We start from the raw sequence: 26,113 nt of genomic DNA, 5'->3' as shown, positions 1-26,113 counted from the left end.
GGTAGAGACTTGCACAAAAGTAGCTTGTCTCCTTTCTATTACATCAAAATAATGGAAAAAACGAATATCAAATATTTTGTTTTAAATTCGAATCATTTGATTTATCGTTTTAACCATTAATATAAAAAGTGATTTATTGAAATAACTTAACCCCCCCCCCCCCCCCCCCCCCCCCCAAGTACGTACGGACATGTCACTCAATGTTTCATATTCCGAAAGTTAAGAGACAGACAGAGACTTGTGGTTGTGTGCACAAAAAGCCTTGTGGAGTTTCCATTGCGCATTTATTGCCCTTTGCCCTTTTTTGAATGTCCCACTTCCAACAAATCAGTTGCCTTGGATCGTTGTTTTGATTTCCTTCTTTGCCTGTTTACGGAGCGACCACTTTCGCACCTCTAACCCACACCGTTTGGTTGCCTAACCGGGCCCGGCACAACCATCTTGAATGTTTTGGTGCTGCCGCCGCGACAGCGCTGTATTGTAACGCCCCGCCCCCTTTGACATTTTGCCTTTAAGACACAGACCGCAGGAGGCGGGACTCTGGCTTGTTTTTTCTTCTTCTAACCCTCCCGTTAGGTCACGCCCCCACAAATGTCGGATTCAGGGATGTCGCCCAATCCGATCGCCGGATTGGGTTGGTTTTTTGAGGGTCAGAATCGGGCGAGAAAGATTTGAAAATGGATTTGTTTATGTTTGGGATTGGCACATTCTCAAAATGTGGACACTTTTAGATTTCATGTTTTGAATGGGCGTGGCCTAAGAGGAGGATTATGGTGCATTGTTGTGAATACGGATCTGGTTCTGTACTCTCGGACCTTCTGACCTGATGCCTCATCTTTGACGTCTCAAAACTGACATTCCTCTTTGATTTGATTTTTTTTAGATCTATTTTAATAAGGCTTTTGTTTTTCTTGATGCTGTTGCTTTTACCCAAATAATGTACACGTGCCATCATGGATGTTTGTTTGTTACGCTGACCTCCTTAAAAATGGCCGCCGGCCCTTCAGATGAAACTGGAATGACCCAAACTCAAATGGCGGCTATTGAGTCATCAGGGCGCAAATTAGTCTGCCTCGACGTTGAAGCTTAGTTTGCGTACACTTTATAGATCTCAGTGTGCTTTAATGGCCTCCGGATTGACCTTAATTCAACTAAAACCAACAAGTGTGTGTGTGTAAGTGCGCCTGTGTGTGTGTGTGTTAAAAATAAATGGACTTGCACTTAGAGATGTGTAACAAAACATGCAACTTTTTCTTTTGAGACATTTTGACCACAGAGAGGGGAAAAAACAACAAAAGCCTGGGTTTATTTGTTAAGTATTTATTCATATCAAGATATGTGTATTGTGTGATTCAATAATTATTTATATGTTGTCCTGAAATGAATTATTTTTATTAAGAAATTTGAATTCTGTCTCCTGTGGTTTTTGTTTAATTCGTAATAACATGCTGCAAACTATTATTTCATATATCATATATGTAATAATAGTTTGCAGCATGTTATTACCCTGCATTAACAACAACTCCCATCTTTCCCTAAAACACAGTCTGTTTGGGGTTGCCTCGCTTTGTTTGACAGTTTCAAGCGTTGTTGGCTGAGCCCGGGCGGTGACCTCCAAGTGTAGTAATGAACATCCCCCACTACGGCACAAACGAGATGGCAAAACAAGCACTCCAAACTTGACAGTTTCTATGCGCGACTTCTAAATGTATTCGCCCGAGGTTCTGTTAGCAATTAGCACATGCTCACTTTAATCACAATGCTTCCTCCGCAACATTAAAATGATAAAATGCAACCAATGGAGTCAGAAAAGGAGAAAATGGAGCATGTCGGCTCTTGCGCCAAAGACTTGAAGGGTGAGTGGACGGACGCTATTTGTGTTTTCGCTAACGTGGCTTATTAGATGCGCATTAGCAACAAACTCAACTAGGCACTGTAACTTGTTATTGCGTGTTTATCTAAAGTATTTGTGTTTTTTTTTTCCATGTGTGCCGTTAAAACACCGAATAATATTATATTTGTTTAAACGCCCCCCGGAAAGTCCGGAAAATAAACAACCTGTTGCTTTTTTTTTTTTGGACCCAAATGAACAAATAACTAATTTGGCTTAACTAATTGCACGCGTGACAGTTTTTATGAGACGCAGTTTCACTTTATTATTATTATTATTTTTCAACATATATTTTTTTAAACATAGTTTTTGTTGTTGTTACTGGGTTGTTTACAGTCGGTTACAAGGTGGTTACGGTGCGCCTCACAATTTGGGGTTTGAGTTTCAGAACTGACTTTCCTTCGTATTGTAAATTAGGTCTAAATACTAATACAATGATAATCCCATCCTGAGTAATTGTATATATTTTTAAAGGCACACTGAAGCATGATGCCCACTACTTCTAAACTATTGGTCCTTGAAGTACTCATGTCAACAACTTATACTACATTGTTCAGAACAGATATTATGATAAAAAAGAAACACACACAAAATGGCTGCTTCAGCTCCTTTTGCTTTATCAATTTTCAATAGAAGCGGCCTTCCTCCCAAAGTCATCTTCATGTTTCCGGTCCAATCAAAGCCTGCTACTCCGCCAAGATGAAGAACCGGTTAAATGCGGAGAAGGCATCTCCACTGCAGAAAATGAGCAACCGGCATGGAGCCAGAAGAAGCAGAGCGACGCAGGTAACCACCCGTCACATTATTATTATTATTATTATTATTTGAGTGACATGATGTGATAGTAATGCCATGCAATCACTTGTATACTTTTCTACGCTGGTGTATAGTTAATCAACTGAAGAGTCTCCTATTGAAGCAGGGAAAAGAGATTCCTGCGCCTGTCTCGCCTTCAATGGTCAGCATACATATAATATAAATGTGCATTGTTGGTCTTTACATTTTGGGTCCATTTTTCATTTTCAGGATTTGGTCCCAGTAATTCACAACCCGCCTGACTATATCCAGCATCTGGAGGCTGAAGTCCGATTCTGCAAAGTATGTGCAAAAAAAATCTGTGTTTGTGTTTGTGTGTGTTCAGCTGCATTTGTTTTAATGGTTTGTGTTTTTGTGTGTGACAGGAAGAGCAGCAGGAGCTTAAAGATCGCATTCGAGTGGTTGTGGTAGAGAACGAGAAATTACAGGAGCAGCTCAAAGCCAAATATTCTGAAGAGTCGCCCAAGGAATCGCACATGTCGCCAGACTGCTTGGTAAAAACACATTTTTACACATTTTAGGTGCCACAAAAACAAAAACATTATCAGTATATATGAAATTTATTCTCATAAATAATATATGTTATATAAGAAAAAAGAACTTTCTAAATTGGGCATTATCTACTGTATTAATCTACCACTATAGTTGCATTTTACATGTTCACCAGTAGAGGCACTGTTGTATTACAAATGATAGCATTAAAAGCAATAATAATGATGTTAAGCGTGCAATTTATTTTTGCTGCAGGAACAACTAAAGACGATACATCGGGCCCAGTTAGACACATTGGAGGTTCAGGTCATCTCCCTCAGGTCAGCCTTTCTCTCTTTTTTATTCCCGACAAAGTTTTTTGACTCACCTTCATCACCCTCTCGCTCTCCCAACATTCAGGAGGGATCTGTTGTACAGCCAGCAGGAGTGCAAGGAGCTCACGGCCCGTTTGAAACGGAGCGAAGCCGAGACACCGCCGCCGCTGGCCGACGAGAGAGCGCGAGTGGCCGGCTTGTGTCTCAAGTGTGCACAGCAGGAGGCCGCCATCTTACCTAGTGCCCCATCTGACGACCACGCTCAGGCCCTGGACCGACTCACCAAGTCAGTGGACACCATACTTTAAAACAAGTGTTATGTTGTCTTCTTCCAAAGAGCCCTTAAATCTTCTTCTTAGATTTTTTTTCCTTTCTTTAAATCCTGTGAACCTTTGTTACCTTTTATTTGTAATCTCTCTGCACAAAATCTCACTTACATGCAGTTTGCTTGAACTTTTTTTCTTTCTTTTAATACAAGTGGGATCCATTTTGTGTCTGCTCACAGGGAGCGCAACGAGTTGCTCGCAGCTTTGAATGCGGCGCAGTCTGCACGGCAAGAAGTGCAGCACCGGGAGTGGTCGGCTTGTCTGCAAGTCAAAAGCGCCGTGGAGATGGCAGAAGAGGCCCACTTGCGCAGAACTGAGGTGGGGCAACCATAGTTACTCGCATATAAGCCGCACCCAATAAAATAGCCTTAAAATACATAGAATTTTGGTCGCCGGTCGGTTCGATATTAAACAGTACTTAGATATTAAACAGTATTTAGATATTAAACAGTACTTAGATATTAAACTCTCTCTCATGAATATAATTTTGAGAGCTAGCTTCAACAGTAAACTCTGTCACCATTTGACCGGCAACCAAAAGGGACCAAAAGACCGGCGACCAAAAGACCGGCGACCAAACGTCCGAGCACCGAGTCGACTAATTCCCGTTTATGGTTTTGGGTTTTTAGCTGGAGGTGCAGTGCCAGCAGCTGTCCAGAGAGCTGGCTCGAGAAAGCGCACAACGGGAACGCGACGTCCAGGCCCTCCAGGACAAACAGGCAAAAGCCAGGGAGGACGGACGCAACGAGGGACTCCGGCAGAAGGACGAGCTTGCAAATACCGTAATTTCAGCTAAAGTACTCTTTGATGATACCACCGTGGATACTTGAACGATTATTGAATAATTGAATTTGGTTCAGGTGGCCTGGCTGTCCCAACGCACTGCCGAGTTGGAGGGCGAAGTCCGTAGGCTGAACACCGACAAGAGCTCGCTGACCAATCAACTGGAAGATGTGTTGCGACAACTTGCCAATGTGGAGAAAGACAAAAGCAAAGTAGGCATGTTTTTTTTTCTTGTAGGAACATCTCTGGACAAAACGCTTGTATTGGTCTTCTACGTGTTCGCTAGATGGCAGCAAAACGTTAGCTATCTTTTTTTACATTCAATTTTAACAAGCAACAGAAAAAAAACGGTATATACTTAAAGCCATATAAAACGGGTATGATATTAGGACGGAAGCAAACTATCCTAATCATTCATCTTCTTTTCAGATCTCCGCCGAGCTCCAGTATCAACGAAGTAGTGCTCAAATCATGAAAGAGGAGGCCGAGCAAGAACTGCAAGACCTCAAGTCCAAGACCAGCAGGCAGCAGGAGAAATTAACACAAGTAAATTTCACATCAATCTTATTACAAAGTCATTACACACACGGTTGCGTCTCAATAGGCCACGTGTCAATATTTCAACTATTTACATAATTTTTTTTGTACATATGTTTTACATGAAAAATTAGAGGGAACATTGATGGGGACTGTTGTTTACATTCATTGAATATATTTATTTCAACTAAGACTAAAATGAAAGCAAAATTTACATTGAAAAACAGCAGTTTTTTAAATGTATTTTTTAAACCTGTAATACAGAGCGAACCTTTTAGAGATGAGGTCACATGTTTGTCGTTTTTTGACGTGCTGCCACCATAGCGCACTTGTTTTCAACATGTCTCTCCGCGGGACAGGAAGTGGAAAAGCTGAGGTCCGAGCTGGTTGGCTGCTGCCAGCGCCTGGAGGCGGTCCAGAGGGACGTGGGCCAATGGCAGGCCGAAGCCCTGAGCCTGGCCGAACAGCTGGCCCAAGCCCGCCGCCAAGTGCACCTCACCAGGTGAGCGCCTAATCCCGCCAGGCCTGCCAACGCGCCGCACCCTCGGTCCGCGGTCTGCTGTGGGGTCGGCGCGCCAACTGTACGACTCCAGGTAGCGGCTAATCCTATTAAAGAAAAAAGCGCGTTGCGGTTCCCGGGACCAACTGGAGCCCACCAGGTCACCTCTAATCCTGTTAGGCATGCCACAACATGAAGTATATATACACACGCACACATAGTGTACAGTGGCCGGATAATTCCGGGCCATGGACGTGCCAGCAAAAAGCCAAACTGCCTCTTGAGCCTTTCCTCACGTCTCTGGCCAACACCCACAAAGAACAGCGAGTATGTACTGTCCTACTCGCTTCTTAATTCTCTTTTCTGTACTTTATAGCGGCCTGGATTTGAGGTAGAGGTGGCGCCCAGTTGCTCCTATTTTTTTTGTAATAGTTAGCAAGTATTTGTTTTTATATTTTTGTGGAAAAATCGAAATAGAGGAGAGGGTTTCGATATGTAATGAGAAATGTGCGCGCTGGTATTTTGTTGTGTTGGACAGCTGTTGACTTGGAATTCCCATTTGAATTGAATTTTTCCTCATTAGCATGGAAAGCTGCTTAGTATAGATTTATTGCCCTGGCCAAGGAAGTCATTTTGAGAAGTGTAAGCTTAGAGAGTAGTTGTCAAACTAGCATCCTTTTGCGCTGTCCGTCAAAGGAAATCAACTGCTTAATTTTGGCCACGTAGTTGTTAGGCATAGCTTCCCAATTTGGGAAAAGAAAAAGCTATGACTACAGCACGTCTCTTTTTAATCAAACCGCGTTCTTTGGGACGCCCCATTTGTTGTCACAACGCACAAAATCGACCAAATGTCCGGTCTCCGCCTTTGCTTCGGCGCCGTTTCACTTTTTGACCCTCCTGACAAATCGTAAAAAAAAATTGATGGCCTCCAGGCTTTCATTCACCGTCTTATAGGACGTATGATCCGAAATTCATCCCCGGAGCGCCGCATTTGATTGCTATAGCGCCTTCTCTCCCCTCCCATTAATAGCAATGGGGCGTGGACATTGGTTTCCTTCCATACGCATAAATGCACATCAGTCACCACGGCACAAGCCTACGCACACACGGATGCACTCGCTCCCGCAATCGGGGGGTCCCGTGGCGGCTGCTGCGCTCCAGGATTGGATCATCAGCCAGCTGTGAGTTGGACAGCCAAGGATCTGTCCTAATCCTCCTCACTCTGTTCACATCTACACACACACAAACACACACAAATACACACACTCATATACACACTGTGGAGGGCTTTACCAAGTTTGTATTGATTGTTTGCGCCCTTCTTTTCCGTTCCTCCTCCCCCGACTCCTCGTGTTTGGTCTTTCTCTGGTGATGTATTAGGAGCTCCCAAAGGCGGCTCGCTGTGAAAAGTGCTTTCTTCCAGCCAGGCGTGCGCGTTATTATTTGGGGAGGCGCGTGGTCTATGGTGGTCTATGGTGGTCTATGGTGGTCCATGGGTTCCGTGAAATCGGGAATACATAATTCATCGTGGGCTGAGATCGTTGGCTGGCTTGTCAGGAAGTTTGTTTGTTGGATGCTTTGTCGTGGCGTGCAAAATGAAATGCTAATTGGAGAAATGTGTTTATGGACAGGGTGGGCTGGAAATGGAGATGATATGCAGGGAGATAGAGGTTCAGTTTAAGTATGTTATCCAGGTGGTATTTTGAAGGTAAATGCTGTTTATTGTAGGTATTGTAGTGATAAATTGAAGGAAAAATTAAATGTTAGTGTTCTGTGGTGACTGGTCTGAATGGAATACTGTCATTTAGCAAATGTGGTCAACGCGCCGGCCTCGTAGTTCTGAGATCGTGGTTCAATCCCGGGTTGGGACTATTCAGTTTTTTTTTTTTATAGATCTAAAACAATGTTTATTTTAGATTTTTTTTAATTCATTTTTAGATTTTACAAAATGATATTTGAACTAAAAACACAGAAAAATTTATTAAAAATGACAATGAATGATTTAAAAGGGGGAAAATCAATAAAGTCAGCACTCATGATTGACTTTCCCGGGCCAGACAAAATGATGCAGCGGGCCAGATTTGGCCCCCCGGCTACCACTTTGACACCTGTGCAATAGAATATGTATAAGCAACGTGATATATTTCCAAATTGACCTTGGGTATGACACGCAGATATTCCTGAGTTACTTCCCGTGTTTTTCGTCGACCTTGAGCTCACAGCGAGACTGTAGCAAACTTTCCCCGAACTCCATTAAAATCACGTTCCGCCGCCGCTGCTCTCTTTCCATCTCTCTCTTTCTCTCTCTCCGTGCGCTCCTCCGCCTCATCTGTCGTGGCACGGCGGCGCCGGCGAGGTCTGCGTAGGCGGAGACCAGACATGGGCACGGGTGCGCTCACGCCAGCTCGAGAGGGCGGAGAAGTGTAAATGAGGAAGGTGAAGGCAGCAGATGCCGCGTCCCGCCAGAGGCCGACTCCGAGACGGGTCGGGGACAAAATACGCAAAACTGCTGCAAAGCAAACTCGCCCCACCGCATTATTTTGTTTGGCCCGGAAAAGTCAATGATGAGTGCCGACTTTCTGTTTTGGGAACAAATTCAAATTAAGAGTATAGATGTATATTACATATTCTGACACAAAAAAACATCTACAAAAAAAGCAAATTCATAGACGACGTTCAACATGGGGAGCTTAGGGCGACACACCCGTGTCTTCGGCGTTTGACGCGAATGTCTTGGTGTGACAGGATCCCCGGCCATGCCAGGTATAGGCCGCGCTGGCGTCTGGTCGGCGGCCATGTTGTTGGGTAGCAGATGGCGCCGCGCTTGGCAGGGGAGGGGCTGCTTAGCACAACTAATCAGACAGTTACGGATAGGGCAGCTGGGAGGGCTCTCGGCCAACCTCGCGTCCGTGTGTGTGTGTGTGTGGCAAAAAAAATGTGTGTGTGTACATACAGTATGTGTTATGATGTTGACAGTGGCGCTCAAACTCATCCCGTGTCCTGGCCCGGCTCGTTTTCTCGTCCGTTGGAAGTAAAATCTTGGTATTTGTCGAATTAAAAATGGCGATCAGCACCAAAAGAAGTTTTTGGTAGAGCCAGTTGGATGATTTGGCATTTAATTGAACACAGCAGTAGAAGAAGCATCCAGGCGCAGTGTAGCGCGTGGCTCAAACGGCGCCGTAATTTGTCCGTCCTTTGCAAGAATAGACACAGAGAGAGAGAGGGAGAGAGATCTCTGACTGCGAGACCTAAGGCGAGATGGAGGCAAATCTGTCGGCGACAACTGTTCTCGGAGCAGCCAAGTGTGCCCCGGGACACTGGCCTACATAGGCACACACAGGCCGTACGACCTACAAGAAGACAACGGCTCCGTCCGTCCGTCCCGTTGTCCCAAAAACGTACAAGCTACAAGCTAATCTTTTGCTAAGGCTGAGGAAAAAAAAATTAGTAATTCACCAAACCTTGATTACATGGTTGTAAATCGGCCTTGTACAACTTTTTTAAAGTACGTTTTTTTGTAAAAGCTATCTCGTTTGACCCTTTTCGGCTCTTATCTGTAATTTCGTAAGTAGAGGTGTACTTGATATGTAAATTCTGCAATTCGTGCGTCGACTAAACCCTTTAAAATGAGTTAGTGTCCTAAATTTGAAAAAAAATTATAATAAAATTATAAGATGATTTTTTTAATGTCTTAAGAACAAATCAAAAATTAAAATGTGCCTGACGCCACTGAAATATCTCCTTTTGTGGCCATTGTAGATGTAATACCCAAGTTTTTCCGACAGAAGGCGGGCAAGAAACCGTTCTATTAGGGCCGAAAGCCATCCACTTTGTAGTACATTTTAGACTTTTATATGTGTATGTGTGTGTGAAAATATGTGCTGCGTTGCATTTGTAGTTTTTTTAATCGCTTAATAAGGGGAATTGCAATAATTAATAAGGGTAGCATTTAGTTGAGGTGGACAGGTATGTAATAGAGAATCTTGAATGATGGATGGTGGTTGTTGTGAGAGAATTGAATTTTTGAGGGGATTTCGTAACTTGGAAAAAATGTTGTAACCTGAAATTCGTACCTAGAGGAATTCATAAGTAGAGGTATGACTCTATAGTGTGTCTTATAGTGACATTTGCAGAATGTTGAATTTAATGCATAGTGATTGAGCCAAAATGTCTGCCTTGTTGCATTTGTACGGTGTATTATCACTTAATCAGGGGAATTGCAATCATTAATAAGGGCACCAATTGGTTGATGTTGACAGCTGTGAAATTCTGGTATCAAAAAAATAGGTGGTCGAGACCTGGTTGGGTTGTTCTCGTAAATGGATGCCATGCGCCAGCCAGCGCAGGCCAGCCAGCGCCAGCCAGCGCGATCTGCAGTGGCGAAAACCGAGAAAACAAAGTTGACTCGCCGACAGATGGATTGAATGACAGAGCGCCAAGCCGCGCCGGGGACAAGCCTGGCAGCGCTGCGGCGGGTGAAGGCGGGCGATGGCGGCGTGGAGGGGGTGGCGGGGGGGAGAGGGAGGAGAGATAAAGGGAGGAGGTGGCCAACAGGAGAGGAGGTGTGAACAGGTGCACGGACGCTGAAGGAAGAACCGGCAGATGGAGAGAGAAACAGCCAGTTTAGTTACAGGAGAGAAGAAGAAGGTGGGAGGAACGGGGGAGGAAAAAAAAGAGAGAGAGAGACAGATGACGGGGGTCTGCGGGCTACATCAGGACGCCTCTGTGTGTCATATGTCTGCCTGACCTGCAGGCGTGCTCAAAACCAAATACAAAGCAATTTGTTACACGCCGCGTCAATAAAACATCTTCAATATGTCTTTTTCATTTACACGCTCTTTCTTACGCCTTCTTTTCCCGGCGCCGGCTTGGCGTTGAACAGCGGTACTCCGCGCTTATACCCGTGTCAAAAAGCCCTGAATGCTAACCGGGCTAATGAGGTGCTGCTTTTGTTGGAAAAGTCTCCAAATCGTAATTGGATTGGAGCATTTTGCTGGAAAGTTTGGCGGTTTTTTGGGAGGAGATGTGGTGGAATATGGCTCGCGTTCCCTCGCCGTTTTGCGGGCAATTCGATGAGTTCTTACTTGTGACTGGCTGGGCTGAAATGGCAAAACGTTAGCATCGTTAGCGCTTCTTTGTACAAAAGCTCGACGCCATCTGACTCCAATTTGTGCCGCTCTCCCCCCATAAAAAGCGGCATTTGGCGGGGCTGGCGCGGGACGAGGCCGAACACCGCGGGGCGCCGCAAACTCTGGGTCGGGACGGTCCGGAAAAACCGCCCCCTCCCCCCACGTAATGGCCGACAGATTGAATAGTGCCCACTTAAGCCGGTCCTGCCCAGCGCTCTCTCTTTCTCTCTCTCTCTGTCTCTGTGTGGATCTCTCTTTACCCAGCAGCCACTGCACCTGGCAACTCTGTCGCAAACATCCCATCTTTGGCCTTTGGCCCGTGTGGTAACTGACACGCGTCCAGAGCTTGGCGGCGTGCTGGTTTTTAGCGCGTCCGCATCAGGGCTGGCTGGCCGGCTGGCTGCATTTTTGAACGTGCTGGTACTTTTCCAGATCCCAAACTAGTAGGCGCCCGCCATGCTTCTATGCTAATGGCCTGCTGCTTGGATTTGATGAAATTCAAGTGGATGCGATGACCTCGCTTGTCCTCCAGCAGGCAACTTTTGTCACTCGTTTATGGCGGATCGCCGTAGTGTTTTTCATCCTGCCTGTTTGATACGATTTGTACTTTTTCAATCTTCTCTTTTCAGAGACGTTTGTTAAGAAATAGCATTTCTTATGAATGAAAATAGTGATTGTGGTGATGATGTTTTTTATCCAAGGCTATGTTGTTAGTCTATACAAATGGCCAATGCAAATTCGGCACAGTCTTATTTTACATTTTGCAAACTCCAAACAGCGAGAACCCAACTAGAATCGAACTCAGAACCGAGAGTTGACCCTCACCAAAAATATTTTTTTTCTGTCTACTTTTTCGTCTGGTGCGACTTATACTTGGGTGCGACTTAATTAAATAAATAAAAACAAATATAAAATAATTTAAAAAATTAAATAATAATGATAATGATCAATAAAAAATAAATAACAATAAATATTAATGAGTAATAAACAAAAATAATAATACATAAATAAAACAAACAATGATGGTTATATTTGACTGCAAATTCTAGAGTTCTTGTTTAATTTTTTTTAAATGAGTTTGTTAGTGTGTTTACTTGAGTGTCATGTCCTTCGCTAAAAACAAGGCGCCAGCCCGTGTGTGGCTTTTCATGTCTTCCTCCTCGCCACTGCTGCAACTTTTTGGCGTTGCGTCCGACGCTAATTGCCGGGTAAACAGGTCTGGTGCGAGCGCCTCGTCCGCCTCCTCTCCTTCAACGCCGGTGTGCAAATACACACAAACACACACACATTGAACAACACCAAAGTGCGGCGGGCTGGGAAGCTTTTTAGAGAAGCAAATGGCTGGCAATGCCTGTCCGCCATCTCCCGCTGAGCCCTGGTGTGCGCTTTGGTGGCTCGGGCTGCTGTTCCAACCCAGCGGGTGTCCCGCTCACCCACTCAAAGACAACGGCGTCACGCACACACTGCACCGTAACCACCACCGTGTCCCCTGCACGGCAACGCCACCCGCTTTCGCACCCCAGACAGCAGGACAGCAGGAGAACACACAAACAGAAACACACAAACACACACACACACAGATATACACACAGACAGGATGGCAGAGACAGACGCGGTCACTTTGTCGATGCAGGCCAAGCGCTGCAGGGGAGAAAAGTTTTCACTTGAACTGGAGAATTCTCTCTTCATTAGCGCCTCTTTGGACTTCAGGAAGACTCGTGTTTATTTGTCACGGCGAGCTTTCTCTTTCTCTCTCTTTCTTTCTCGTTACGAAGCCTTTGTAGTTTTTCCCAGTCTTTTGGTCTTTTGTGCGCGTCTGTCGTTGGCACGCGGCTGGACTTGCTTAAGTTGGAAAGTTTGCCGGGAACGGACAGACGGCGACGACGCTACGACTTTTTAAAAAAAAAAAAAAAATTGGGTGGTGGTGGTGATGTCTACCTGTGTTGGGAAATTTGAGGGAGGAAGTTAGAGGGGTTTGAGAGGATTTTGGGATAGACAGCTTGTCTGGGAGCATGGCTTTTGTTAAGATTTATGGCCTAAAATTAATATCTGCGAAAATAATATGGTATAAGATGATGGTATTTAATTTTTTTTGTTTTTACAGATTGGAAGTCGGGAAAAGTTTGGGTTTAAAACTTGTTTTTGTTTATAAGTACCATATTTTATGTAACTATAGCCTAAAAAATGACACTTATGCTTGTGTAAAGTCTCAGGCTTAGCCAAACTATGAAAAAAGTGCAACTTATAGTCCGGCAAATACACTACAACCTCATTGGCCTGCCAGTGGCGTCCAATCTCTATTGACCGTGCGACCCATCCTAACCTATCTTATTTGTGTCTCCTCAATTTTAGAGAAAACAGCGAGACGGCAGCGAGAGCTCACAAGGACAAGATGGCGTCCTCGGTCCAAGCGTGGCGCGAGCGCGAGAACCAGATGACCACGCTGATGCGGCGGATGAGGGCGGAGCATCTGCGGGAAGGTCAGTGCCACAAAATGAAATGAGCCGCATTGGGACATCCCCAAAACTATTTTTTCTATTAACAACAACACCAATTCAATGACAAACCTGACAAAACCATGGATATTTTTTTTACCCAAACTTGTAATCATTCATTAAAAAATCCCAAACTATTCCAACCTTGCCCCTGATAAGCTCCTCCCCCTTTAAAATGCATACCCAACAAACTTGCTTATTTTCAAGCTTAATAACCATAAATATATGCATTTTTAAACATTCCAATTGTACTTGAAGTATACTTCTACAAAAAATAGTAAAAAAATGGCACTATATCCTGACAAATGTATATTTATTAACAGTATAAAGTGCTAAATAGCGGCGCTCTCACATCTGTGGCGCCATCTGGCTCCTCGGCCCGCCGCCCGTCGTCTTACCTGCGCGTCCCTCGGCCACCGGGAGGTCCGCCGCCGTTAAAAACCAAGGCCGACGAAGGGGGGGCGGGGTTTAAAACCTTGGCGCAAAGACCAGGTCTAAACAAAGAGGTGTCTTTTGTTTCCTGGCACGTGGCATCGACACACACACACACACACACACATGTTGTCTAAAGAGAGCTGACATCAGAGCACAGCAGGAAATATGGACAGAGCGAAAAGGGGGAGGAAGAAAGGGGGAGAAAAAGGGACACCGTGGCGGACCTTTCTTTAGTCACTCGCATCATTTCCGACAGACGAGAGCGATAATGAGCTTTTTTTTTGCTCTCCTTCCATCCATACGCCACCTTTTTTTCATATTTTTTTTTTTTAAATAGATGCATACAGAGCTGCCTCTAGATGACATCAGATATTTGTGTCCCTCCCTCCCTCGCTTTCTCTCTCTCCCTCCCTCCTTTGCATGGCTTTGGCTGTTGTTTGTTTCCAGTGCCAGTTCTGCCGGGCTTTCTGTGTCCCAGGGTTCTTTTTGGCCTCCGCGCGGCCAGACGCATTCAAAGCCTGCTCGTCTAATTAGCATTCTTCCTCCCAACTTTTTCCTCGCTCTGGCCAAAACTTTACTTGTCAACTTCTGTGTGTGTGCATGCCTATACGCGAATATGTGTGTGTGTATATGGTGTTGTATTTGAATGCCCTCTGCCTGTGTGTGTGTGTGTGTTGCTACACTAAAAGAAGCGATTTAAAGTTAGCGTAGCATCGTTACAGACTCACTATGTTTAGCATGTTTTTGACAAAAGGAGTATAAATAGGTGTATGTGAATGTATAATGAGAAAAATCTAAATGTGGCAAGGAGAAGACTCGTTTGGACTGGAAGTCAAAAATTGGGTTATGTATGTGTTCGAATATTTGGGTAAAATTGTTTTATAGGTGGCTTATGATTCAATTGAAATTTTAGTTTAATTTTTAGGTTAATAGATGAGTAGATTATTGTAACAAATTGCAGAAAGTGGACTAAGATGTTCTAATAAATAAAATCTGTAACCATTTTAAAAGAGGAAACTGCATTGGGATATAAGTCACATTTTTAATAAGGCCAATATTTAATTTTTAAATCAGAAACAAATAACAATTATAAATTAACATAATAATGGAACAACAGGCGGAATATTTTAACCTATTTCAGTCAGATTTGAGTATTAGTCACAGGTTAACTATGAAAACTACAGCTTATAGTCCACAAAATACGGTCATCATCCAACTTTTTTGACCTTCCACATATTTTTTGGATTGTTGCTTGTGCCTGATGGCATGCAAATATGGGAACAGGTGGACTGTGGTCGCCTCAATCCAAAAAACAAACAAAAAAAACTCCAATGTGATTAGTCTTTTGTTTTCTAAGAAGAGCAAACATATGTTGGCCAACACGTGGCAGCCGCTTTCAAAAGCCGGATGAAAGCCTGCTTTTGGAATGTTCCAAAAAAAGGCAGGAAAAGGCACGCCGGGACACAAATGAGCGACCATTTTGACCTCTGAATGGCAACTTTATTATTCCCCAAATAATTTTGTCTATTTTTTTTCCACAGCTGGTGAACTGGACCAACTGGTGACATCCCAGAATTCCCTGATCCAGACTCTGAAGGAGGAGTGCCGCACTTTGGGAGCCACGTTGGAGGAGCTCATGGGGAACAAACGGTACATTTTATACTACACAATTTCCCTAAAAAAATACCAATTTGAGGTTTTTTGTGTCTTTGCGCAAAATATCGTTCATTCATCCAGCTTGTCATTTTTTAAATCCATTTTTTCTGTGTTTTTAGTTCAAAAATCATTTTGTAAAATCTAAAAATACATTTTAAAAAAACTAAAATAAACATTGTTTTAGATCTATAAAAAAACGGAATATTCAGGGCTTTTAATCCAGTTCTTTTAATCCATTTATCAAAAAAAAATCTAAATATTATATCTAAAATGGTATAAAACTATTGGTGTGTTCGGGACTCGACTATCCTTCTAAGGTAGATCCATCAAAAGAGCCACGTGTGTCTCCCGAGCCGTAGGTTCCCTTGCATTAGACCGTTTCATGTTTGCTTGAATACGACAAAGTGTTCTTTCTACCTTGTCCAAAATACTCCTTTTGACCTAGGAAGTGCATGTCCCCGACTCGGCGATACAAGTTGGCTTCCTGTTTGACCCGCTTTGGTGGTTAAAACCCGAGCCAGCGCGGGCCAGACGCAGCAGGCCAACCGCCTCTCCATCTGCCGCCTGTGCGAGCCGTCCTGTTGTTGTTTGTGTGGATGTTCTATACATAGTTGAGGCCTGTGTGTATATGTGTGTATGTGTGTGTGTATGGTAGTGACCCTGGGCCCAGCGTTCTGTCAGCTGTTGGAGCTCTGCTGCACATTAGTCACATGACGGCCTCCAATCTGGCCCTGACAGATCGCGCTGGCCTCACCAGCCACGGGACACATGTACGCCCACATGCAGAAATACAAAGACACTCGCGAATGACACACACACACACACACACACTGTCGGTTGTACAAATACGAATATCTCAGAAGTTGTTTTTTAGCTTTGTGGAGTTTTAAAGCAGGAAAAATAGACATGTCTTAGCACAGGGGTAGGGAACCTATGGCTCAGGAGCCCTATGTGGCTATTTTGATGGGTGTATATGGCTCTACGCCTTTTTAAATCATAATTTTTATTCATAAAATCATAATTTGTGTTCATTAAATCATCATTTTTCTTCATTAAATCATCATTTTTCTTCATTAAATCATCATTTTTCTTCATTAAATCATCATTTTTCTTCATTAAATCATCATTTTTCTTCATTAAATCATCATTTTTCTTCATTAAATCATAATATTTTCTTCATTAGGCTAATGAATGCATCCTCTCATTGATACTCATTGATTAGCAACAGTAAAATATTCTTCTCAAAATAATTCAGACTTATTTTTTTACTTTCAAAGTTGTGAAATGAATAATAAATACTCACATTTTCATGTATTTTGACTTTTAAATTCTGAGTATGGCTCTCAAGGAATAATATGAATTGTTTATGGCTCTCTTTGTCAAAAAGGTTCGCCACCCCAATGTTTTTTTTTTTGACCCCAAAAAAAAAACAAGATTAGGCTTTTCTTCAGTGGTTAAAAAGGGGAAAAAATATGTATATAAGTTGCTTTTGGGTATTCCAAAAGATGAAGGAATAAAATGTGGTCATGTTGCGCAGGCAGCAGGGCAGCAGTGGCAATGCGTGCCGGCCTCTGGCTGTTTGAGCTCCTGGACTCCCAAGCCAAGTGTAGCGGTTAAAGTCCTGCTGGACGGCTCCAGCGACAAACGCCTTTGCGCACGAGCCTATCCACGTCGTGTTTGTCCGACTGGAAAATGGCAAAGTAGTCATTTGGATGCAAGAATGTTTTAATCATGTGTTTTGCTTATTATTTTGTACTTTCATAACACAATATATGACAAGAAAATCTAAATAAATGGTATACATGTAATATTTCAGTGATAAAGGTCTTCATTTTTATTAATTTTGTGTTTTTTTGTAGGCGAGAAGTGGAGAAGCTGGCTATGAGGAATCAAAACCTTGAAGAAACGGTCCAAAGTATGAGAGCACGCTGTTCCCACATGGAAAACCAGTGTGTTTTGCATGGCCGGGTGCATCGCACCATGAAGAACAGGTTAGTGCACAATACTAGTGTGTCACCAGTGCAATCAGTGGATTGGCGTCAGGTGCTTCTTTTGCCCAACCCCCGTCGCTTCAAGTTTGTCAGTCAGCTCAGTCGGTCAATGTTGGTCAATGCTTGTTGGAAAAAGGTGCCCCACCCACCCACAGCCATCCCCCCACACCATCCCAACCCCCATCAATTCAACTTTAACCTATGTATGTGCCCTTTTCACCAAACATCCCCTGCCTTGTATAAACTGTCAAAAGCCTGTTCAAAAGTTTTTTTTTTTTGACATATTTCAAACGTGGGCCATCAAAAGTGCAAACTTTGGACCATTTTGACTTGTTTAAGAATACCTTTTATGAATGATATTTCACCCATTTCATTCTACACAATTGTGTAATGATGACAATAGAGGCTTTTGATTTAATATAAAAGCCTAACATCCTATAAGACTTTCAAACTATTCCACAAAATGTAGGCTTTCATATTGAGGGAAGCTTTCCTCAATACTAAGTGTCCTGCAAGTGCAATCAGTGGATCGGCATCAGGTGCTTCTTTTGCCCAACCCCCGTGGCTTCAAGTTTGTCAGCTCGGTCAGTACCGGCCAGATTTCTTGAACCAAAAGCTCCCCCCTCCCTCCACCCTCCCCACCCTTGTTGGCCCAACCCCCGTTTCTTCAAGTTTGTCAGCTATGTCTTTGCTGCATAGCTTGGAAAACCCAAAGTGACCAGTTCAAAACTTTTTTTCTGACCTATTTCAAACATTGGCCATCAACGTGCAAACTTTTGACCATTTTGACTCATTTAAGAGCACCTTTCTTGTATAATATTTCCCCCATTTTTATTATACTCAATAGTGTATGATGATAATATAAGCTTTTGATATAATATATATCTATATAGCATCCCATAAGACTAGGCTTCCATTTCAAACTATTCCACAAAATGCAGGCTTTCATATAGAGGAAAACTTTCCTCAATACTAAGTGTCCTGCAAGTGCAATCAGTGGATCGGCATCAGGTGCTTCTTTTGCCCAACCCCCGTCGCTTCAAGTTTGTCAGTCAGCTCAGTCGGTCAATGCTGGTCAGTGCTTGATGGCACCTCCCAGTTGAATCTGATTGGACGTCTATCACCGTCAATGTCCCTTTAAATATGATCGCTCAGTGCCGGCCTAAATTAATAGAATGTCCGTCTCTTTGTCAAAGTGGCACATCAAACCCAATGGACTTTATAGGCAAATTGTGCCAGTTTAAAAATTGCTTCCATATTTGGGCGCTCATTTCTCCATGTGTGTGTGTGTGTTTGCGTGAGTCTCCACAGGGGGCGTTTGGCTTGTCGCCTGCCTATGTGGCCCAGAGTGTGCGTGGGTGTTGTCGTCCCACTCTGTAGGATCTCTCAGCACCTTACCTAGATACCCACACACACACACACACTCCGCGTATTGCCTGCAAACCTCCATCCCATAACACACCAGTCACCCACCTAGCCAACCAGCCAGGATGCCAAACACCCACCCGTTAACCTGCAGCCAGGTAGTCAAAAACGTGGACAAAAAACAGTCGCCCGCTGGCGTCCAAGGTGTATTCGTTCTGGAAAATGTACGTCGGGACTTTTAAGGCTGCCAAGCGCGGATTGGATGGGAAGCTGGCGTCTAAACTTGCCAAACCTCCCCAGCTCAACTATGATAATCAGCGTTGGCATTTAGCGACTTATCTTTTCGGCTTTGACACTGACGCGGATGGATGCAAGAATTTATGCTATTTTTCTTTTCTTTTCGGCTCTTTTTGAATCGTTTTTGCCTTTTTTGTGTTCTAGCGTTAGCCTGATAGCCTTTCTTTTTCCCTCCTTTTTTTCTTTAAAATAAGGTTAATATTCGTTTTAAATGAGCAAAAATATGTCGGGAGAAATGCTTATTTCGTGGAGGTGGAAAAAAAAAATTAAATTGGCAAATTCATTTATTTAATAGGGCCGTGTTTTCCGGACTATAAGACGCACTTTTTTTTCATTGTTCGACCTACGACTTTAAAGAAAAAGAAAGTTAATTCATGCGGATGACAGGTTTGACGGGCCCCGTGGCGCCCCCCCGTGGCGTTGGTTGGCGTAATCTCCTCGTGGCCATCCAGCCAGCGCCTGGCGGCCCCTCCTCTTTCCTCCCCTCGCCGCAATCTGTGCCGCGAAAAGCAAAACATTTGGAAAATCAGCTTGATGTATTTTTCTGGCTGCCAAACCACACAGGGTGTTTTTTTTCTTTTATTTTTTATAACTCGCCCTTCATTATTTATTTGACTATTTTTGTGTTGTTTACGTATGAGTGATGAAGGTGGACCAGCCAATAATGGTAACAAAAACGTACAGCGGGGGCGGCAAACTTTTTTTTTTCTTGGCGTGCGCGGGGGGCGTCGTATGTCTGCCAACGAGGCTGCTAAAATTAATATACTCATGAAAGGAGAGTTATATAGACATTAAAATGGGTCTTTTTGAGCTTGTTAATAGCATATATTTTCATGTATTTAGGATTTTTTTAAGCAATTTGAGGTTTTTTTCTTTAAAAGAAGAAAAACATGACCATAGTAACAACGGGCTAAATAGGCATCTGTTAACATAACAGTTTTTTAGATCTTTATAGCTTAAAATAAACAACTTGGGGGTCCGAGAGAAAAAAAAAACACTAATTTTTGAATTTGACATGATTTTTTATATTTTTATATTACTTATTTATGTTTTTACTGGGAAAACACAGACCAAATTAGTTATACGCAGTTTTTTATGATGAAAATTAAGTCTTTTGATTTTGAAATGATAAAAAATGCGTCTTATAGTCTGTCGAATGCGACACTTTTCTTAAGACCGGCATCTTCTTCGTCCTCATCTGCCGTCCCTCTCTGCAAATCTTCATTGGCCGCGCAGCTGCTCTCGGGCCGCCTGGCCAATTATCACCGTGCGCCGAGGTCACAGTGTGTGTGTAATTGTGTGTGTTTGTGTGAGTGTGTTGCTGTGCCATACAGTCAGTATATGCGCAGATGCGCGTGTAGATCCACAGGCTGGAGCGGGCCATATGGCCGTGGCCAACAAGGATGGTGCGTGCGTCTGGAGGAGGGATGGCGGCCCATGTGCGCCGTGAGCTTGCGCGAGCGAACGAGCAGTTGTTGGATTTTCTCTGTGTGTGTGTCACAGTGTGTGTTGTGCGAGTGTGTGTGTGTGTGTGTGTGGACGCACCAGAGGCTCCAGGAGATTGCCTCATGGAACAAATGGTCGCGTCGAGCCGCGGGAAAAAAGGAACAGGCTTTCTGCGACCCGGCCCGGGGGGGGGTCGGGGGTTGTGATGGTGGTGGGGGGGGAGGGGGGTGCTTCATCTGGGCTTCTGCCACACACTCTGTGCCCGCCCGCCCGCCGTCACCGTGTCGTTCCTCGGGAAAACTTTTCATTTGCAAATCAAGTTGGCAGAGGTTACAAGACATGAGACTCGCTGTCTGTGTGTGTGTTAGGAGAGCTTGTTTTGGGAGGTGTGTGTGTGTGAGTGTGTGTGTCGGTGTAAGGACAATAAGATGAAGAAGTTGGGTGCGGTGGGATCCATTTTTAATATTAGATGAGAAGTACTGCGCCGTGTAAAATGTCGGATTGTCCTTTTGAGTGAGATGTTTTGTTGTTTTGTGCAAGGAGTGGAATTTGTCCCGTCTTTTATTTTTATTTTTATTTTTTTGAAGGGAAACTTGAACGTGGGCAGGCGGGCAGCACATTTGGTAGGCCAGAGGCCTCGCAAGCTGCGCCGTTTATTTCACGGCGTGCCAAGTCAGCGAAGAAGCGAAGACGCCTCGTTAAAAAACAAGCTGCCGCCGTTTCGACAGTAACACTAGCGCCCAATTTTAAAAGACGCTTTTCAGAGGTGCTTAACATGCTCGCGGCATTTTGCACCCCCCCCCCCTTCCCAACACACACACACACACGTGCCGAGATTTAATTAAATGAGAAAATGTCAATGGATTTAAATGCTTGATTTTCAATGCGTACCCAATTTGAAAGGAAAAGACAGTCTGTCATTTATCACAATTCTTCAGATTCATTCAAATAATCCTCTACTTTATACTTCAATAAGAATACTCTATTGACTCTTTTAAAATATTATTACCACTTGTAGACATGCTCCAATAATATATTTAAGGAGGAAAAAATGATACAGAAGTATCCCTTACCAAATATATTAAGATTTCCTGGTTAAATTCAGTCTATAATACTTCAGATACATTATTTATGTTCATAAAGTGATAGTGTAAACATTTTTTTCAATAACCTTCCATCTTAAATTATAAAATATACTGAATTTTATATTACTTACATTAAAAAGGCTGTACTTTGTTTTAAACTGTCAATTTTAAGGCATTTTATGGGAATTCAAAAACTTATTGTGATGGTTATTTCATTCCCTGCTAATATTTGTAGTACCTATTTTCTCCTTTAAAATAAGATCTATTTTAATATACTAGAGTACTAAATTAAATGCCAAGTTTCTATTGGCCGTAATAGAGGATTATCCACCTTGCTTGTAAATTTCAAACATTCTTATTTGACTTTAAAGGACATTGCCAAAGTGTAAAAAAAAAAAAGTCATCCTTTGTTTGGTTGCCATTTTGGCTCATGTCAAAAAGGTAAACGGCATATGATTGGACATAAGCCCACTCCACTTGAAAAGCTGTGATGAAAATGTCATCACACATGTTAGCATAGCAACAACTGGCACGACAGGCTGCTGGTTGGCTGGGGGGCAAATGGGCCGGGGCCGAGGCTGTGGGGAGGTGTGTGGGGGGGGGGGGGGGGGTCGCCATGACGCTATTGACCCGCAGGCACGCTTATGTTCTTAGCCACATTGTACGTGTTTGCGGCAGCTGTCCGGATGCCTCCGGCCGTGTTTTTTATTTTTTTTTTTGCGAGTGGGCCGGCCTGACACGCGACGGGCGAAAGGAAAGATGCTAAATCGCTAACCACAGACATCCAATTTTGTCAATTTTTTTTTTTTTTGTAGTCCTGGTCCCCTCAGGACGGACGTGTCGCTGTCCCACCTGTAAATAAACGCGGGGACAAACAAACAAGCATTTTAGAGAGACACTAGCTGTGGGCTACAACCACCGAGAGAGTGCAGTGTAGCGCAGCGGGTGTTTTCAAGGCTTTGCTGATCAAATTTGACAAGGGGGGAATATGGGGGGGCTTCAAGTGAAAACCACTGGCATTTTTTGGGGGGCTCTCTCCCAGCCACAGACTGTCAGTCAAATATTAGGCCGCATTATAGTAGTCCGTTTTGTCCTTTTTGAGTTTTTTAGTAGCAAATATTCTTTTGTCTTCAATGCTAGTATCAAAAAAGGGTAAACTTTTAATATTTTTTGATTGAAAGATTTCAAGGTACTACATGAAATCCTTGTTTTTATCCATTAAGTAGAATCTACATTTTAAAAAAAGGATTTTTTCATATTAGTTCTGTGACTGCTATTGACAGTGATACATTTTTTTTTTAATGTTTTTAATGATCATGTATAGTAAGGCTAATTTTTGTGTAAAAAAATGACCATGTATATTAAGGCTTTTATTTGTCTCAAAAACTGACTATCTATTGTCAGTTTTTTCATCCGGCTCGCCCTCTGAATGTGTGTGTGTGTGTGTTTTGCAGGCTTCAGCAGTTAGACCGTCACTGTCAGAACAGCGCTCAGCAGGTGTGCGAGCTGCTGTCCAAAAAGAACCAAATCGCCACCACGAACACGCAAATGCCATCTTAGAGGCCTCCACTCCATCTTCTTCCTTTGACAATTCTTCACATTTTTTTAAGGAAGGCACCGACTACAAAAGAAATTAGGACTTGGCTACAAAAATCTCAAGAAAAGGCCTTGAATGTGGGTTTCCACTATGCAGAGGACTACGTAGGAAGTACAGTACTGCTCCACTCTCTAATTATATTTTGTTCATGAATAAATATTTTCAAATTTTCTGTCAGCTTCCTTTCATTGCTTTTCACAAACTATGATGAGCTAGTTATAGTGTACTAGCTCGCGCTAGCAAACTGAATCTTGGGCGAGCTGCACAAGAAAAAATAATGTGTTGATTTAATAGTGGTTGTGTCAACCCACAATTGTAATGTATTTTTTTAAAGTGCTGTTTTCATTTTTATTGATCTGGAATAATAAAAAATAGCTCGGGTGTATCTTATGGTACATATAAAACATTTAAAATAATAATAATAATAATAATTCATTTATTTAATAATATTGCGTACCGCATTTCCTCGGAGGGACTGCGGAAGTAATTCAGCCAATCCCAGGCAACTAACTATGGGTTGCCAGCCAATCACAGAGCACGGTGCCAGCAACATCGAGAACGCTGATTAGGTTAACTAAGTTCAGGTGCTGGACGGACGCCCTGTACACTTCGGGGCCGAATGCCATCCAGTCAGGAAAAACAATGATTATTTACTCATTTATTTTTATGTTTTATGAGTTATTTACTTGTTGTAATCAACAAGTGTGCGTTTATTTTGAGGCGAAAAGCCGTGCGTTTATTTTGAGGTAAAGAGTTTTGCGTTTATTTGGAAGCGAAGGGCTGTCTGTGGTCGACATGAGCTCTGTCTGGTAAGCAAGCGAGGGATACGGTTAAACTTCAATATACACTTATACTGTTATTTTGATAAATTATGTCTTGTACAAGTATTCTTACGAACCAATCGGTATTCGTAACGTGGCGGTTATTGTTATGGGGTTTAAACCGCCTTTCTTGTGTACATATGACGCTAATTAGCTAGCCGCGAGTGGCTAATCGCTAAGCTAACAGAGAGTTTACGGCATGCTACTAACATTAGTTATATACTTTATTGTGGATGCTAAATGAACGGCTAGTTAAGGTAATGTTCTTAGTCCCATCGTAGTGTTTGTATAAAACGCTTATTTGTCGGTGTGAATGGGCCATGTCAAGTTTTTTTGCCAATTATGTTAAGTGTGCGTAGGGGGGGGTTTGTGTCGGTCGCTTCAGAAAGTGAGATGCGAATATTATTGATTTATGGATTCATTGTATGACCCGCATTGGCTGTAGTGTATGTACACGATGGAAATAAGGCTGTAGGTGTTTGTTTAGAAAGCAGATTAAACTCTGTCCCTATGTGGCTTTTCAGCTTTGGTCCAACATCTCACGCATCTTCCTGGTGGATAGCGGCTTGACTCGGACAGAGCGAGTTCCAACGGGCCCGCAGCCTCCCCATCCGACTGACCATCCAAATGACCATCGGACTGGCTCAGCGCGCACAGGAGACCAACGTGGAGTTCAACCTGGACGCTCGCAGGAACAACGAGGAAGCACCCGCCGCCGCCGCCACCCGCCGCCATCCGCCGCCACTTGCCGCCATCCGCCGCTTCCGCCTGTGCCTGCAGCTCTGGAGCAGGCCTGCTCGCACTTTTCCCTGTGGACTTTGGACTATTTTGTTTCCCTGAGGAAACTTGGACACTTTTTTCTTCTCTTGGGATACTTGGACACTTTTTTTTACCCCTGTGGGATATTTGGACACTTTTGGACACTTTTTTGACCCTGGGGGATTTTTGGACACTTTTTTTGACCCTATGGGATTTTTGGACACTTTTTTTGACCCCGTGGGATATTTGGACACTTTTGGACACTTTATTCTCAGAGGATTTTTGGACACTTTTGGACACTTTTTTGACCCTGTGGGGTATTTGGACAATTTTTTTGACCCTATGGGGTATTTGGACACTTTTTTGATCCTGTGGGGTATTTGGACACTTTTTTGACCCCGTGGGGTATTTGGACACTTTTGGACACTTTTTTTTACCCTGTGGGGTTTATGGACACTTTTTTGACCCTGTGGGGTATTTGGACACTTTTTTGACCCTGTGGGATATTTGGACACTTTTTTTACCCTGTGGGGTATTTGGACACTTTTGGACACTTTTTTCACCCTGTGGGATATTTGGACACTTTTGGACACTTTTTTTGACCCTGTGGGGTATTTGGACACTTTTGGACACTTTTTTTTGAACCTGTGGGATATTTGGACACTTTTTTTGACCCTGTGGGATATTTGGACACTTTATTCTCACAGGATTTTTGGACACTTTTGGACACTTTTTTTGACTCCTGTGGGATATTTGGACACTTTTGGACCCTTTTTTTCACCCTGTGGGATATTTGGACACTTTTGGACACTTTTTTGACCCTGTGGGGTATTTGGACACTTTTGGACACTTTTTGAACCTGTGGGATATTTGGACACTTTTTTTGACCCTGTGGGATATTTGGACACTTTTGGACACTTTATTCTCAGAGGATTTTTGGACACTTTTGGACACTTTTTTGACTCCTGTGGGATATTTGGACACTTTTTTTTATTCCTGTGGAATATTTGGACACTTTTTTACTCCTGTGGGATATTTGGACACTTTTTTATTCCTTTGGAATATTTGGACACTTTTGGACACTTTTTTATTCCTGTGGGATATTTGGACACTTTTTTACTCCTGTGGGATATGTGGACACTTTTTTTTTTACCCCTGTGGGATATGTGGACACTTTTTTTTTTTTACCCCTGTGGGATATGTGGACACTTTTTTTTTACCCTTGGGATTTTTGGACATTTTTTGTCTACCCTTGGGATTTTTGGACATTTTTTGTCCTCCCTTGGGATTTTTGGACATTTTTTGTCCTCCCTTGGGATTTTTGGACATTTTTTGTCCTCCCTTGTGATTTTTGGACATTTTTTGTCCTCCCTTGGGAT

General features: G+C 43.1%; 1 protein-coding gene across 1 annotated transcript; it reads left to right on the top strand.

Annotated features, from left to right (window-relative positions):
* The first annotated feature begins 1,647 nt into the window (after positions 1-1,647).
* On the top strand, positions 1,648-23,260 carry sdccag8 (SHH signaling and ciliogenesis regulator sdccag8). The gene is made up of 16 exons (XM_077729822.1): positions 1,648-1,856; positions 2,525-2,677; positions 2,782-2,849; positions 2,918-2,989; positions 3,073-3,201; positions 3,455-3,519; positions 3,599-3,799; positions 4,019-4,157; positions 4,469-4,621; positions 4,700-4,834; positions 5,052-5,168; positions 5,519-5,661; positions 13,140-13,267; positions 15,259-15,367; positions 17,233-17,364; positions 23,012-23,260. Exons 1-16 carry the CDS (start codon positions 1,790-1,792, stop codon positions 23,115-23,117), a joined length of 1,917 nt encoding a protein of 638 aa, XP_077585948.1. The 5' UTR covers positions 1,648-1,789; the 3' UTR covers positions 23,118-23,260.
* Positions 23,261-26,113: the final 2,853 nt, after the last annotated feature.

This window comes from Stigmatopora nigra, chromosome 12 (genome assembly GCF_051989575.1).
Source record: "Stigmatopora nigra isolate UIUO_SnigA chromosome 12, RoL_Snig_1.1, whole genome shotgun sequence".
NCBI lineage: Eukaryota > Metazoa > Chordata > Actinopteri > Syngnathiformes > Syngnathidae > Stigmatopora > Stigmatopora nigra.
Note: the sequence above shows the minus strand (reverse complement) of the source record. Positions and strands in the feature narration are given on the sequence as shown.